Source organism: Glycine soja, chromosome 19 (genome assembly GCF_004193775.1).
Source record: "Glycine soja cultivar W05 chromosome 19, ASM419377v2, whole genome shotgun sequence".
NCBI lineage: Eukaryota > Viridiplantae > Streptophyta > Magnoliopsida > Fabales > Fabaceae > Glycine > Glycine soja.
Window position 1 is genome coordinate 35712819 of NC_041020.1, and position 17456 is coordinate 35730274.

General features: G+C 36.7%; 2 protein-coding genes and 1 long non-coding RNA gene across 3 annotated transcripts; 2 read left to right on the plus strand and 1 right to left on the minus strand.

The window, feature by feature from the left end:
* Nucleotides 1–6367: 6367 nt before the first annotated feature.
* Nucleotides 6368–9370, plus strand: LOC114398794 (syntaxin-22-like). The gene is made up of 7 exons (XM_028360938.1): nt 6368–6388; nt 6493–6574; nt 7551–7720; nt 8042–8142; nt 8336–8493; nt 8578–8678; nt 8855–9370. Exons 1-7 carry the CDS (start codon nt 6368–6370, stop codon nt 8918–8920), a joined length of 699 nt encoding a protein of 232 aa, XP_028216739.1. The 3' UTR covers nt 8921–9370.
* A 2090-nt stretch (nt 9371–11460) lies between these two features.
* Nucleotides 11461–12690, plus strand: LOC114399035. The gene has a single exon (XM_028361129.1). The coding sequence runs from the start codon at nt 11556–11558 to the stop codon at nt 12459–12461; it is 906 nt and encodes a 301-aa protein (XP_028216930.1). The 5' UTR covers nt 11461–11555; the 3' UTR covers nt 12462–12690.
* A 2728-nt stretch (nt 12691–15418) lies between these two features.
* LOC114399995 lies at nt 15419–16848 on the minus strand. The gene is made up of 2 exons (XR_003663882.1): nt 16184–16848; nt 15419–16064 (listed from the first exon to the last, which is right to left on the minus strand). It is a non-coding gene; the product is annotated as an uncharacterized LOC114399995 (long non-coding RNA).
* Nucleotides 16849–17456: the final 608 nt, after the last annotated feature.

A 17456-nucleotide genomic window follows, 5' to 3' on the forward strand; every position in this document is an offset into this window, starting at 1 on the left:
ACATTCTTGAGACCTAAAATTAAGTTTGTGTGTATGATATGGTCTTAGCAAAGGAAAACAGGCACGCCCAAAGGTTTTGAGAAAGTGATAATCAGCCTCTTTATTGAACAAGGCAACAAAAGGAACAACAAATTTAAGATTAGTGGTAGGTAGCCTGTTAATTAGGTAAACAACTGTTGTAAAAGCATAGTACCAAAACTATAAAGGTAAAGAAACATGATGCAGCAAGGTTAAACCCAAATCAACTATGTGTTTTCTCTCAACCACACCATTTTGATGATGAGTGTGAGGACAAATTAGTCTATGGAAGATGTCAAAGGAGGCTAGGAGATTAGAGAATGGTTTGTATTCACCTCCCCAGTCTGATTGAATACTCTTTATCTTGGTATTAATTTGTAACTCAACTATAGATTTGAAATTTTTGAGAACAACAATGGTTTCAGCTTTGGACTTTATACAAAAAATCCATGTGTACCTAGAGAAAGCATTAATGAAGGAAACATAATATGTATAACCAACATATGAGGGGACATGTGAAGGTCTCCACAAGTAAGTGAAAATAAGTTCTAAAGGTTAATATACAAAAGTGGAATTGTGAGAAGGTAGTCTATGAGCTTTACCCATACAACAAGAGGAACAAAATTCTGTGAAATTTTTATTCAAATGGGAAATGTTACAATGATTAAGAACAATTTTCATAACATGATCATTTGGATGACCTAACCTAGCATGCCAAAGGTTGGCAACATTGGTAGAAGAAACAACAAATTTTGAGCATATATTAGAGCTACTATTGACATTTGCAATTGAATAAGAGAGGTCAGCATTTGTAACTGGAACAAAAGTGGACATCAGTAGTGATGGACTACCTTGAAGTTGAAGATTGTTAAATGTATATAGGCCATCAACACCCACAAATGCTTGAAGGAGGACCTTAGTGTCTCCTGAGATTTGACAAGACAGACAAGAGGATGAAATTCAAAAAACATCAAGTTATCTTTGGCAAATTGACTCACACTTAACAGATTTTTCAAAATAGAAGGGACATGTAACAATTTGTGAAGTTTAAAAGTTATACCAGTATCGGTAGGAGAAATAAAGGTGGAGGAACTAGTTTTAGAGATACTTAAACCTTCACCATTGCCTATAAAGATTTGATCTGGGCCATCAAAATGGGTGAATTGCTTAATATTTTGAGAGTCACTAGTAACATGAAAACTAGCTGCAGAATCTGGTATCCAAGTGGAGTCAACTGGAACAATCCCATGAGAGGCTGAGTTTGTAAGCATGGCACTGGGCTGATTATGACCTGAGCCTCTTGACTTAGAGTTGGGATTAACCCAAGTGTTGGAGGTTCTAGGTGGACCAGCTGAATAAGGAATGGGCTGCATCGTAGTAGGATAAAAAAGAGTAAGGGACTGATGTGGTTAAAAGCTAACATCAATCCTGAAATGACAAACATTTGCAGTGTGTTCATATTTGAGACAAATTTGGCACTGGAAGTTAGCAAAATGACCACCACTGCGGCCTCTGCCAGAGCCACCACCCTTATGTCCAGTACCTCGATCAGAAAAGGTACCACGGCCACCGTCGCGACTTGCAACCATACGAGTCTCGATAACCACCAGTTTTGTAGGTGTTTGGATGCAAGTATCCTTGAGTGTAGTTTAACGATGCAGAACTGGTCATTTGAGCATCTTGATTGTAGCGTGTAAGATGAGTCTCATGGCCATAGAGAAGAGCTTCAATTTCTGCAATAGAGGGAGTACGCTTCTTACTCTCAATAACATAGACAACTAGCATGTAATCTGACGGTAACCCTTCGAGGAGCGAACAACATACTCCTCGTGACGAACTGAAACGCCTACGCCAGCTAATTCATTAACGTAGCCTTTGATTTTGCGCAAGTATTCCTCAATTGATTTTCCATCAAGACTGACAGCGCACATGGCAGATCGAAGTTGTCGCGCAAGAGATTTGGTGTGGAGGCTAAAGTACTCATGGATTTTGTCCTAAACTTGATATGAGTGATTGGAATCAAGAACTCTCGACAATATGAACTTTGAAAGTGTAGATTGTAGCCAAACAAGAAGTGTTTGGTCTTGAACCTCCTAGGTTTCATATTCTGGATTAACTCAATCAGCGATGCGATTTTCTTCGGTGAGGTAATGTGGAGGAACAATGAGATTAACCACAAATCGTTGTAGCTTGTGCGATTTGATCACTAGCTCTACGTGTTGATGCCAAGTCATCAAGTTTCTCTGTAACCAAATTGATAAATGACTGAGATACAGAATTGGAAGGAGCCGAAGCTATGGACGCACAATAGGAAGCTTCGCAAAAGAACAAGCTTATGAAAAAATGGCTCTAGATACCATTTTCGATAAATTGAGTGAGGGTGAAAGAGAAAATGAAAAAGATAAAACTAATATTATTGCTCAAAAAGAAAAACTCAATGACTTAGATACAACAGAGGTATTTAAAGAGTTCTGAGAAACTAACCACAACTAACTCTAACTAACTTCTAAGAGAATGTAAACTAACTCTAACTAACTTCTAACAAAATGTAACTACTTGGGTGCAGTTTAGTGAAAACTAATCGCCCTTACAATATATACACTGTTATCTAATATGAAACAAAACTGTTTACACAGTTATGTATTTACATACTCCAATAAAAAGAAACATATTTTTACTTTTAATGTCAGAAAATAACAAAAGATACAGAGTGAACTCATTTGGAAAGAAAAAGTTTTTACCATCTAGACTACTGAAGGATAATAATTAATAGGGGGAGGACAATGGTGGGATGATATATTATTATTATGAAAATACTGATCATTTTTAATGCCTAATTACAAATACAACAATGCTTGGTATTTTGAAAATTTATATAGTTGACATGATTAGATTATCAATTAGTATTAAATAAAAGAAGTTTTGAGGGTTAACTATATTTTTTTTATCACTTAAACTTTTTGAGATTTTTACTTTTAGTGGGGAAAGAAAATTTTGACTAATGTTAAATGATGACATGTCAATTTTAATTTTGATGTTTATTTTTCTGGAAAAATGCTTTATTGAAGCATTCAATGGTTATTAAATAATTTCTGACATTTTAAAACCCCTCAGAAATTGCTTCACCTTGAATTGAATAATTTAAGCTCGTGCTTTCTCAAAGCTGCTTCCAATGTACATACAACAACAACAGTGTGACTTTCTTTTGATAAAACCCTTCACACCCCAATTGAAAGGCTCGTTGACATAATTACATAAAGCCATTTTTTTTATTCAACATAAAATCGTTTTTATCCACCGTCGCCGCCATCAAGCATAAACCCATGCCACTCTACCTGAAGCGCGCCTTCGTTCCAGCAAAATCGAACACTTCGGCGACGATGGCGCTTTCCCAGAGATCCATGTGGCACAGTATCCGCAAACGAGAATGCGCGGAACCAAAATCCTCCCTGTTTCAAATCCATGTTTGACAGGAAACGTGGGCTTGCTCCTCCGTGCGTTTCGAGATGGGGGATGCCGGCGATGTCGGTGAGTTCGCCGGAGGCGAGGAAGGCGCCGACGAAGGCAGCAGTGGAGTCGGTGCCGAGGCCGGGGATAACGTCGCTCATGCATTTCTTGGGGTTATAACCGTTAAAAAATTAGCTGCCACAATTTTTACACGTGGCAATTACTCCGATCACCCCATCACCATTTACCAACTGAAGTTCAACAGGATAACTAAAAATGTTATCGGGTAAAAAGATTAAGGACTAAGGCTGTTCAAATTTTGGTTTAGGAATAAAGATGAAAACCTCAAATACTTAGGAGTAGTCCCTTATATATTTTTGGTATTATTCTCTTATTAGAATTGAAGTTTTCTTTGACAATCTCTATACTACATTGACATGACATCTAATATTTATGATTTTCAATTATCACTAGAGATTAAAGAGTCTGTTAAAAAAAAGGCTTAGTTAGCATTTCTCTAATAAAAAATTATTATATAAAAATATCATGGTATAACTTTAGTTATGATTAAAAAACATAATAAAAACATAAAATATGATTATATATTAAAATAGTTTTATACAATATTTAATTATAATTTATTATGTAGATAAATTTATTAATTTTTTAATAAAAGTCAAATTGTGATTTATATAACAAGTAAGTCGTCATTAAATTCTAAAAACATTTATAGAATTGTATTTAAATTTTGTCTTAAAATAAATTATAAAAGAAAATCTGTATTGTTCTTTCATACCATATGAAGATATATGATTTTAAACAAAAAATAATTAACAATTTGTATCAAATAAAATTTGATCCTCGACAAAAAGTTGTCTTAATTATCCGTGATAGTTTATTAGTCTTACTAAGAGTGGTAAGGCCCACTAACCCACCTACTTGTCACATGACGTTCTCATCCAACCTGGAAAAAAAAGTGAAACACATACCGACCTAAAGAGCAGACACATTTTGGCGAGGAACATGTTACACATCGTAAAGAACCTACAGAATAAAATGCATTTTCACGAACTAATTACTTACTACGTATTTGGATTAGCATCCATGATTCACGTCTGATCAAATGTTTAGGTCAAGATGCACCAAAAGTTATTTTGTGATCCGTATTTAAGTTGTGCGAGAATGCGAATCCAAACAAGCTATTAAAGAATCCAAAGGGTTGGATAAGGGGAGCAACAAGTTGCAGATTAGCGCCTTCATTCATGTCTTTGGACTTTGAGTAGGATCGTCTGATGACAACTGATTGGAGTAAATATACAAGGATTTAAGTTTAATTTTTATTACCATCATTGTACATTTTTTATTTTTTTTGAAAAGGAGAGACTCATATTATTAATTCCTGTAAATTGTAAATAGTGATCAATAATACATAAAAGGGTATAACTAAAACTCATGAAAACTAGCATAACCTCTAGATGCGCTGTTGAGCTACTAGATTTGTTTGTCTTTGAATAAAGCAAACTTTGAAATTTGGTGTAGATTTTAACAAAGTTTTACATTGCTGAATGATCTCTTCGTACTCTGAACAATCTTTATTGATGTTGTTTGCAACTTGTTGACAGTCCACTTCGATTAAAACCTTCTGGTGGCCCTGGTTTTGAAGCCATGAGACAGCACCTGCCAATGCAATGGCTTCCCCCTCATGAACTAAGGGTTTGAAGTTCCTTGTCTCTGTATGTGCAACAACGTACAAAACGACTCTCTTCATTATAGACACAAAATCCAATTCCCATGGTCCCATCTTCCTCGAAAAAAGCTGCATCTACATTACATTTTAGGAAACCTACATGGGGAGGGTACCATTTTGGCTTATCTAGACCTTGGGCTCCCTTTTTTAATCGAGATATGATCCAAGGTCCGTGCTTCTCGCCATGGAGACAAAACATTCTTAGCTTGGAAAATCACATGATCCACTAGACGAAGATCGTGATCCCAAAGATAAATGTTTCTAGCCTTCCACATGCTCGACAATAGCATAACACATTTTGCCATAAATAACATTGTCACTGAACGAATTTAAACAAAGGAACATAAACTCAGAAAAGCTCTCTACCTGAGTGGAGATAGGTTCAATAGCCTTCCAAAGGTTTGCTTTTCTACAGCACTGCTATGCAGAATCACAGTTGATAAATATATGCCAGCGGTTCTCCAAATTGATTCACAGAATAGGCACGTTGTTGGGCTCTAAACACCACGTTGCTGCAAGGAAGTTCTCGTTGGGAGACAATAACAACAGGCTCTCCATAAAAACTGCTACACCTTCGAAATTAAAGTATCTTCATCTCCCATAGCTTACTCAAACTACCAGATACTTTTAGATGTTCCATACCAACCATAGTCTAGCCCTATGATAGGTAGTTCGGACAGAGAAAACACCACCCTTGCTCCATCTCCAGATTCTCTTATTCTTGTTATCCTGAGGAAGAATAGGGATTCTTAGGATCCTATCAACATCATTCGGATTCATAATCAAATTCATCAATGTAGTGTTCCAACACCTACTCCCTTGGATAAAAAGATCCCTCATTTTAATATCTTGGTTTTCTGGTGAAGCAGGTAGTGTTTTCAATGGCATATGATCATCACCCCTCAACCAAGAATCTCCCAACACATGAACTTGCTCCTCATTCCCCACCCTCCACCTACAACCCTCCTTTACAATAAGTTGGGCACTCCAAATGCTTCTCCAAGACAGACTTGAGCTATGCCCCAAGGGAGCGTTCAAAAAATCACATCGAGGATAATATTTAGCTTTCAGCACTCCAGAAACTACGGTTCATCAAATTTTTTTACAGCATCCCTCCATTTTTGGGTGACCCTAACCATTTATAACTTTCGCACAATGACGGATTCTCTCAACAAGGTCTACCCTTTTGTCCTCTTGCCACGCATTCTCAAATTTAAAACACCTCCTGTTATGACTATGCAGCTGCTCACAAAGCTTTAACCAGATTGGATTGTGGTCAGATGTCGTCGCTATTAAATTCTTCAATAGAGACCATAGCAGGATCTAACCTCTCCTCAGTAGCATCCATTACTCGATCTCCTAGTACTCAAGTGTACTGATAACCCTCAAGAGGGATGTACACCAAATCACAGTCCATAATAGCTTCGCGAAATCCTCTTAGCAACCAAGTTGGTATCTCCGCACCACCAAAGAGTTTAGGGTAGAATTTCTTTGTGTGACCCAAGTAGCCACACAGAAAACAAAAATGCCCCAGCCTTTCATATTTGAAGGACACTGGATGATTGAACTAGAACAAGAATAATCCTGATTTCGTTTCCTTTATTGTCACCCCCTGCTCTGGTTGCCACACTACTGCCATACTCTCCTTCATGGCTTGAGACCTTATATATGTTCCTGGACATAAGAAACCTTCCAACTAGACACAACCCAAAGTCTATGTGTGCCTCCTTCTCCTTATCCACATGGAACACTAACCCTTCGCCCTCTTCCTCCACTACCTTTAGAATACTCTCACTACGAGGGGAAACCCTAGACTCTCGCGTAGATAGATAAATACTTTTTGTCGATCTTCACTAAATTCTTGAAATTTCACTTTGTGCAATTCTTTTCATACAAACCTTTACCATCATTGTACATAAAAATAAAAATTAAATGTAAATATTTTTATGAACATTTTTTAAGCTGAAGGCTTTTCCTCACAAGTCACAAAGGACTTTCCTCCTAATTTTTTTTAACAAAAATAATCTTTATTTAATGCATATTAACTATAAAGACAAAAAAAAAAATAGATACAAATTTTCGTATAAAAAAACAGTGTTGGCAAAAATTCTCGAGTAGTATCCAGCATACCTCGTTTTTAGTATTTTTTAAGAATATTTGTATGAACCTAAGACAAAACAGAAGTGAGAGTGGGGTCTGTGCAATGCCACTCGTCGCTTTTGAGTCAAGGTGCCACTTCCCGATTGGTTCAACAATTAAATTACTAAGTTTCAAACTGAACCGAAATCATATTCTCGAAGCCAGTAACTTTTGCTCGAATTTCATAATTGAACTTCAGGATCCCATCCCAATTCCATTCCATCAGCCATGAGTTTTCAAGACATCCAAACTGGCCCCAACCCTTCCTCTCGCCGGAACCAGTCCCCTTCGCAGGCCGTCGCCGCCGGAATTTTCCAGATCAACACCGCCGTCGCTGCTTTCCGGCGACTCGTCGATGGTGTTGGAACCGTTAAAGACACTCCCGAACACCGTCAGAAGCTGTACCAACAAGGTCAATCATTCTTTGCATTATATTAAAAATGTTACTTCTATACTCCTCAAAATCTAATTATGCCTACCCAGGTTTTAAACTGCAGTCACCATTGTGGTTGCAGTTTCATTTCAATCCTTAATATTGTGGAAAATTGCAAACAAATGAAGCTAATGTAGCTACAATTGCAGAAGTGAAGACTCCAAAAACTTTGACATTGGGGCAGCAATTGCAGTTGCAGACCCTTTTTCTTAACCTTTGATGCCTACATTTTTTGTTTTTCTTCCTCCTGATTCGAGCTCTCCTTTATCATTTGTTTGTTTGTAAACAGCTCTGGCTCTGGTGAAGAATCGGTTGGGATAGATGTGGAAAGCCAACCTTTTATCAGAGAGCAGAAGAGGTAAGTCTGCAACATTTCAGCTATTTAACGGGACCAATTGAATTCTGTTAAATCTTTATCTTATCATTATCATATATAAACAATATGCATTTCTGTAAGACAGATGTATAGTTTGTTTTTGGCTTATACAACTCTTGATTGAAGTATAACTTTTCATGGTCTGATTTGCTTGATCAATGAATTAAAACTGCAGGCAAGAGATACTTCTATTGGATAATGAAATATCCTTCAACGAGGCCATGATTGAAGAAAGAGAACAGGGAATTAGAGAGGTAGAGGAGCAAATTGAACAAGCAAATGAAATATTCAAGGACCTAGCTGTTCTGGTTCATGATCAGGGTGTTGTTATTGGTAAATAAGATTACCATTTTACTTCTTGTCACTACAGCATTTAGTTATTCTCTTCGTTCATATTTCTATGCATCATTCTGACAGATGACATTCATTCAAATATTGATGCTTCTGCTGGTGCTACAACCCAAGCTAGGGTACAGCTAGCCAAGGCTTCCAAAAGTGTGAAATCCAAAACCTCATGGGTGAGTCATATAGATCTTATCATACTAAATAATCTCTAATAATGGTCCAACACAATCAAAACCTGGAAGAAGTGCAAGAGTGGCATGCAACATTCTTCTTCTACTAGTAATGTTATTACACTTGTACATCATTCTTATAATATATGACTTCTCATTTAATATTGCTTACTTTGCAGTGTTGGTGGGTGCTTGCAATTTTTGTGGTGGTGCTGGTCATCTTACTTGTTGTACTCATTCTTTAGTTTGCAAGTGCATACAAGCTGGACAGATTTTTCATCCCATATTCCGTGAGTGTTTTGTGGTGTTGAGAGTGTTTTAACCAAAAGAAATGGGTTAGAAAGTACTGCACTGCAGTTTGATACGTTGGCTGCATTTGCAGATGGAAGTTGGAAGAAGTTAGTGAGGTAAAGCGATTTTAAGAAAAGTTGTACTGTATTTGTAATGTAAATTTGCAATATAGAATCTGTAGTTGCTGTTTAGATATGAATTCACAAACCATTACCAATTTGTTGACGGCAAGTGCCTTCCCTGTGTGCATATCTTAACGTCCATGCTGTATTTTGTGTAAATTCTCCCTTCCAGCCCTCTCTTCTGCATACTTGTTTAGCTTCCAATTCAAGTAATAGTCTGTTTCTGTATTCAAATTAAGATATTATAGACTTTTTAATTACTTAATTGAAACTTGTGTATCGCTTGTGTTTTGCATCTTGAAGCCCCTCAAGGCAAATCCCCTCATGTCTGGAGGGCAATTTGCAAGTTTCACACCTAGAATTGGAGATGGTGCTTCCAATATTTGGTTTCACAACTGGTCTGGATCAGGATGCTTGAGCACAAAAGTTCTATATGTAGATATTCAGGATGTGGACTTAACTCTTTCTGATGTGATTCAAGATGGGAAATATAACCTGCAACGGTTGGCTACTCCCCTAAATGAAGTCAGAAACACCTTTAATTTTCTCCCACCCCTCATTCATCATAATGTAACAGATTCATTTGTATGGGTTGGCAATACAAATGGCATCTATACTACTCAGTCGGCTTATGGGTGGGTGACTAAGGTTGAAGCCTCTAGCCCTATGCAGAATTTGGATTTCAAATGGATTTGGAGCTGTAACATCCCTCTGAGTATAAAGATCTTTCTATGGCAAATTTGGCATAATTCCTTGCCAGTCTTCCTCGTTTTAAATTAACGTAACATGACCATGGATGCAACCTGCCCGTGGTGTGGAATGTTTCCTGAGTCCATGGAGCATTGCCTTTTTAGCTGTGAGACTTCAAAGTAAGTGTTTTATCACCTCTCTCCTCTTGTGATCGCTCCTAAGATGGAGTTCAGAAATTGGATTATGGAAGCCAGTCAAGCATGGTATCATTATCCTTGTGGCTGTGTGGTTAATTTGGAAAACTAGATGTAGATTCATCTTCCAAGGCGATCCTTTTAATCCTTATGTGATCTGCCCTGCTGTTTTTTTCCCTGGTGCATGATATTTACAGAGTGTTTCCCCAATTCTCTGTGAACAGCTTTCACTCTCGGTTAGTTGCTTGGTCCCCTCCACTCTCTGATTGGGTGGTTGTTAATGTTGATGGCAGCGTGCGGGGTGAGCCTAAAAGAGCTGGTTTTGGAGGCCATGTCAGAGATACTGTTGGTGAGTGATTGTATGGGTTTGCAGGCCATGTTTCAGGAGATGAGGTGGTCTTCACTGAGGTATTTGTTTCCTATACCTCCCATTGCATTCCAGTAAGCTCATTTTGTAATGCAAGAATGAACTTTTCGGTATGCAATGGAAGGTACAGGATGCAATAGCCCTCCGCTGAGCTTATGGCTATGTTCAAGGGCCTGCAAGCTGTTTGGGATTTGGGATTTTGCAGGATCATGTTATTCTCTGATTCACTATATGCCATTGCTTTAGTCAAGAACCAATGCAAACAACTCAAGTTGCAAGGGTCTTATACCCATTGAAATATATGGTATGAGTGGGTAAAAGAAAGAAAATAGAAAAATATCAACAAATGATGTGTTTTTTTTTATGAGAAAAAATCATGTTTGAAAATATATATATTTTTGACATAAAATTCATTTTTTTTCTTTTTATTTATTTAATTTTTAAAATTTTTCTTGGATATTTTTCTTTTCTTTTTTGTTCAGACAATCTAATTCAATTGTTTAAAATGTATTCTACAAGAATAAGACTTTTGTGAGAATATTTTCTTATACAAAGATAATAGAGAACAAATTAATAACCGTTATCATATCAAACTTAAAAATAACATACTGATTAAAATATTTAAAAATTCAAATTAAAATATAATATAATTATCAAATCTCTAAAATAATTAATGATAATTGATATATTTAAAAACATACTTTTTTTATTAATTTTTTAGAGATTTGATGATATATTAGATTTTAACTCAAAATTTTAAATATTTTAATTTTAACCATTTATTATTTTTAATCTTAATTTGATTATTATTATTTTTAAAATTTTAAATTAATTTTTTTTCTCTCTCTATCTTCTACTTTTTTTTTTCTTCTATTAAGAAAAACATTATGTTTCTTGGACTAATTTTTTTTTCCTTCCGATTCATCAACAGTACATTCTTTCATGAAGAAGAAAAAAAATCAATACATTCTTTCAAGAGAAAGAGAAAATGCAATTATTATGGCAACATTTTGAGCTTTTTGGGAGAAAAAGAAAGAAAAGACAATAAAGCGAGAAAAGGGAGGGGAAAAGTGATAGTTATAACTTATAATAATAATAATAATAATAATAATATAATAATAATAATTAAGAGAGAAATGGGAGAAGAAGACGAAGATGAAGGCTGGGGTTGGCATCTGTTACTAATCATCAAACAAGTGAAGTGAAGAGAAAAGAAATGGGGAGTCTGGTGTACCAAGTAATTTCCTCCGCGGCACTTCTGACGCTGGGCATGTACCATCTGATAAGCACCACGCGCAACTACCTCAAATCGCCTCACGCCTACGCCGCCAAACCCTTCCACCCCTTCCCCTACCCCCGCCGCCTCCCGCTCTACCTAATCATACTCTCTCTCCTCCTCGCCATGGCCCACCACCTTCTCGTCTCCGCCGACGCCGATCCCCTTGTCCGCGGCGCCACCGCCGTCCACCGCATCACCTCCCTCCAATCCGCCGCCACGCTCTTTTTATTCCTCCTCCTCGCCTTCGCCCTCCTCATCGCGGACGCCTCCCCCGCCCTCCTCCCCCTCTCCCCCGACCTCTCCTTCGCCCTCGCCTCCGTCCTCTTCCTCCTCCACGCCGCCCTCGCCTCCGCCCGCGCCGCCCTCCAGACCTCCGCCATCGAGGCCAAATGCCTCTCCGTCTCTGCTAACCTCTCCCACCTCTCCGCCCTCCTCTGCCTCCTCCTCGCCGCGCTCCCGCGCCTCTTCCCCGCCGACGCCGCCCTCTCCGCCACCTTCTGCCTCCGCGGGCTCTGGGCTCTCCAGAGCGGCCTCTCCCTCTACGCCGACGCCTTCATCCCCGAGGGCTGCCACCGCCTCCTCGACGTCACCAGCGGCGTCGAGGGCTCCACACAGTGCGATCTGGACGAGTCCAAGCTCCGCGCCGTCGCCATCCTTGATCTCGCATTCTTGATCCACGCCATCATCGTGGTCCTAATCGTGCTCCTCACTTATGCCCTCTTCGCCAGAAGCTTCGGCGGGAGGAGGCTCGGATCCTATGAGGCGCTCCCCACCGCGGCTTCCCCTACGGACCCCAACCACAGCCTTATTCAGATGAAGGCCTTGACTGGCACCCAGGCTTGAATCTTTTTTTCGTTCATTATATTATTTATTTATTTAGAATTTTTGTTATCTATCGTTATGTGATCAGAATGTAGGGACGGACTTTGTGAATACAACATAGTATTCCTGTTTAGTTAGTCAGATGAATCCTTATGCAGTTCCAATTTTGTTTTGTTTTGTTTTGTTTGTTACTGCTTTGCATTTTCCTAATCACTCTTGGTAGATATCATATGGACCTTCTCTTTTTTTATACGCATATGATTGCTAGTAGTATACCAAGTTACTCAAAGGTGGATTGATTGCCTCCTTTTGTAATTGAAAATATTGATAAACTACACATCTAATTTGGAGGGTGAATGAACATGATGGATCCCTGTCGTGAAATTATATATCTGAAAAATGAGTGATAACGAATGTAGGGTAGAGTGACTGCCTTACCTTTATTTTTAAAAAAAATGGTTAGGTGTTATGTGTGGAATTTAGTATTTAGTATTTATACAATTTAGATGGTATCATGTCAAGATCACATTGGCTAGTGGTGGTGAAGGATGGCTTATAGCATGACCTGAAGTTTTACATTACATAGGATTTCTTTGTTTGATGAACTGTTGATGTTGAAGTGTTTACATTTCTCTAAATTAGCATGTCTTATATTTGGCTGGCCACACTCCATGATCTTTAACTACCAGTTAAGATGGGTCAGTGGGCTTATTCTTTCATGGATGCCAATCAAGGACTTTGAAACTACTGATTTATTGAGCTTAAGGTTCTTTATGTCATTTGCTTCTCTTTGGTCTCATGTTGTTTTGGAGGTGTGGCTTTTAATCTAATTGAGTTCTTTTTCTGCACTCTGCACGAGATTAAGGTGATGACATGACAGTGTCTAACAGATTTATGTAGTATAAACTATCATAGCATGGGGACAGGGTTTCAAAAGAAAATGAGTATGAATTATTGGGTTATCCACGCTTTACTTGATAGAAAAATAAGTTGGCACCATACTGTTGGGTCATTATAGATGAAATGGAAGATATTTGTGCTTGGCATTACATTATTTTCAGTATTTCTGACATCAACAAACAACCTGAAATGCACATGCAATAAATCTGCCTTAGTTTCAGCTTAGACCATGTGATTGATATCCCTCTTGTTGTGATCCAGCATCTGTTACAACTCTTGTAGCACATGAAATGCATTGATTGGGAATTTGTATGGGGAACTCTAATACTCTATAATGGAGAGTTAGAGAACAGTATTTCTTTCTTTCTTCAACAGACAGATCACTAAAGCGTGTATATAAATTATAGGTATAGATTCCGAGCGTGGAAATTATTTGTCTTTAACAAATCACAAAACATGGATTTTTATTAGCAATTTGTTTTCATAGCAACTACGGTTCTATTGACTTTGATTATATACTACATAATTCGTGCCTTAATAATGCTAGGAAGTCAAAATCAGAGAGCATAAAAAAATTATTAGACAAGGAACCTATAGTGCGAAGATGTAGGGCTTGTAGACAATCTTTAAACACATAATTCTATTTGAATTGAAACAAACAACTACGTCAGTTTGAAAATAAGGATAAATTGTGGGAATTTCTTGTACGATCGTGCTGGAAGAACATTTATTTCTCCCTCAGCAAATCCATCGTTTAAAATATTTGGCTTATTAATTGTGCTGGTAAGGGTAGATGTGTTTATGGACAGAAAATTTCTTCCTACTAGAAGATATACGAATTTATCGTAAATTATAGTTTACTTACGTAGTTTGACTCTAAATCAGTCTGGCTTTTTCAAGGGATAAAAAACAATAGTTTTATAATTTAGAGATATGAGAAGCAAAGAAAAAAAAATCAGAAGAATCAAAACTTGTTTATTTTATAGGAACTAAAAAGATATTAAGTCAAAAAGTTTAACATAACATCATTTGGTCTAGATGGTTTTCTCTATGGTCTGTTAGGCAGGGTATGTTTCTTTTCATCTATTTAACGTTGAATAAGAGATTGTTAATAAATCTCTTTAGTCTCAAATCACAAATGTGTATTTTTTTTATCATGTTATTGGTACGAAATATAAATTATTTGATTTTGCTGATGATTAATTTTCGATAAAAAATTTGACTAATCACTTTTAATAAAATTTTCTTCTCTCAACCACGTTTTGTCATGCAAAAGACTTGAATTTAAGATTTTACCTAAGATAATCGAATCTAATATCATAAGAACAATGGCATAGTGTTTAGTGATCGATTGATTGAGTATCACATTTTGATTTAGAAAAAAGCCTAGCATTGTTGTTTATAACATGATAAATTCATTGAAAGTTTTTTAATATCTTTTCATTTGAAATTTGATTAATTGAAGGTTTCATGTTTATATAAAAACTAAAGTTGTAGTTACTTCTATAAATACGTTAACTAGTTGTAACTTTGGAACTATTAAAATACTTTTAAAGGCATAAATTCTCAAAGCACATCGACTCAAATTTTATGATATCAGATCAATCCACAAGAGTAAAGTCTCACTAAAAACATTGAGTATCAATTGGCCAAAGATTGTTAAACTATAAATTTTACCATAAAAATAGATAACAGAATTTGCTCTACATTTCATAAAGAGCACGCTGACAAACACTCCTAAGTGTTCATAGGGAAAGAAATGAAAAGAAAATAAAGAACAGAAAGGAAATGCATGAAAGGGGTTTACAAGTTTTCTTATTAGGATATTTGAAATCTTTCCAATGTTCTTCAAATTGAGGTTTTAAAATATTTATAAAAATTAATTGAAGTATAAAATTATGATAGATTGATAATGCCTCAAAGGTTGATTTCACCAAATGCAAATCAATATTAAATGTGTTATATTCGTAAATCATGTTTTTCTCCAACTTACAGGTAGCTTAACTACTTCCAACAACATCTATAAAGGAAGGCATAAAAAATTAAAAATACCTACACAGATAAGATGCGATTCCCAGTTTCCCACAGCCAATACACTATCTTCGTAAATCATACGATGGTTTATTTCTCAAAATACAATTACATAAGGCCAATCACCATACAGCTTTAGCAAAAGCTCTACTGGATATAACAAAGTCTTACGGAATAGAACTACACCAATTATTTGATGTACAAGCGTAAAAAATAATAGGAATCTTCACTGCTGTTTGTTAAACAACAATATTCAAAATGGGCAGAAGCTAAAGTACACGGGAGACAGTATCAGAAGGCATGGCATCTCATTTTATTTTGTGGTGTGCCCTGCATTTGGACCTTGAAGGGAGATTTTCAGTGGCAACAAATAGGAAGCATACCGGGGCACAACCTGTAACATGTCAAAAACACCTGTTGCACTGTGCAGGCATTTGTGAAAGCATGTAATTCAAATGATTAAGGTGTAAAAAGAATTCATAGACCACCTTCAGCAATCAGCAATAAATGTTGAGTCCCTGCAAATTGGTTTCAAAATGGAAATCTCAGATAAAAAGTTCAATCTCTTTCAGGAATAGCAGAGAGCCAGAGACTTTAGCCCTTCAACCAATCTCGGAAGTAGGATTGCATCTTTTCTCTATTGGCAGCATTTCCGACATTCACAGTTGGAATTATCTTGTCAGGCCTCAAAAACTGTATGAGGGTAAAGATAAGTTCACTAGAAAAGGAGAACAAAATAATGCAATTTTGTAGCAATCATCAAATAAATTATCATGTCTCAATGAAAGTAATCACAATATTCAGTTCTGGACCTGAACAAAATCTCACAGTTCTGTGAAGCTGGAGTGCTCACTGTAGGGAACCCCTGGAAGAAGGAAGAAAAAGGACTTATAAACTGTACTGTACTGCTCTGCCAGATAAACTGTATTTCTTAATTCTTATGTCACAACCTTAAACAACACTTAAAAAACCAACAGAAGTGGTATAAGGGCAGTAGAGAATAAACAAATTAAAAGCCTGTTTTGTTTGACACCTGGATGCATTTTAGCATCAGAAAGCAGATCGTTACTATGAACACTATACCCTGATCCACCATGGTCCAGTACAGTGCATTTTCAATACAAATAAGCACTAATAACAAGTTCATATTTTATATGAAGAGTGGTTGTTGAAATGCAGTTAATCTTACCATATATCGTAATATTTCTTTTGGAAACAGGTTTAATTAGTTCCAGATCGTTGCTTATCCTCTCACTGAAAGTCCAACCTAAAAATACGAAGGATGAAGTTTTCACTTGAATTGAACTACTCTGTCGGCACAAATAGCTTCTCCGTTAATAACTTAATAATACCAAGATGATTCAGAATAAAATACCTGTTGGACGAAATGCCAAAATTGCTGTGAATTGCTCCTTGTAGGTCTTCAAGTATCCTTTATCTTAAAAATTTCTAGGAAATTCAAATACACCATTTTAATTACCTTGGTTTAAATTTCTTTCATTTTGTAAATATTTTGTTTGGATGAAACAATTTAATTTCTTGTATTTTAATTTTCTTGTTTGAATAAAGTAATTCAATTTCAATAAAATTCAAATTTTTATTTTAAATATTTATTTAAAAATTAAAATTTTAATATTGAATGAAAATAAATACCCTTAGTATAGTGAATAGGATTTGTTAAAATATATATATATATATATATATATATATATATATATATATATATATATGCAGGACTCCAAAACCAACCAATTAAGAAACACGTATCCATCATCATCTTCCCCGAATGCCATTAGAACTTGTAAGCAATGAACCATCGGGCACCACCATCGACAAAACCACAATGCCCTCTATGAACCATGATAAATTTCAAAGAACCCAAACAATTCAGTTAGACAAGGAACAAAAAGGTCATAGCTGGCGACGACGGGCTCTGGTGATTGCAGCGAGACAACGACGAGTGCAGAGACAAAGCCGCGATGTGGGTGCATCGACGGCGGCGTAGGAAATCAAAGAGCAGAGAGGGAGGGAGGTGGTAACTGAGAGAGAGAGAGAGCTATGGAGAGTAATGTGCTGAGAGTGAGG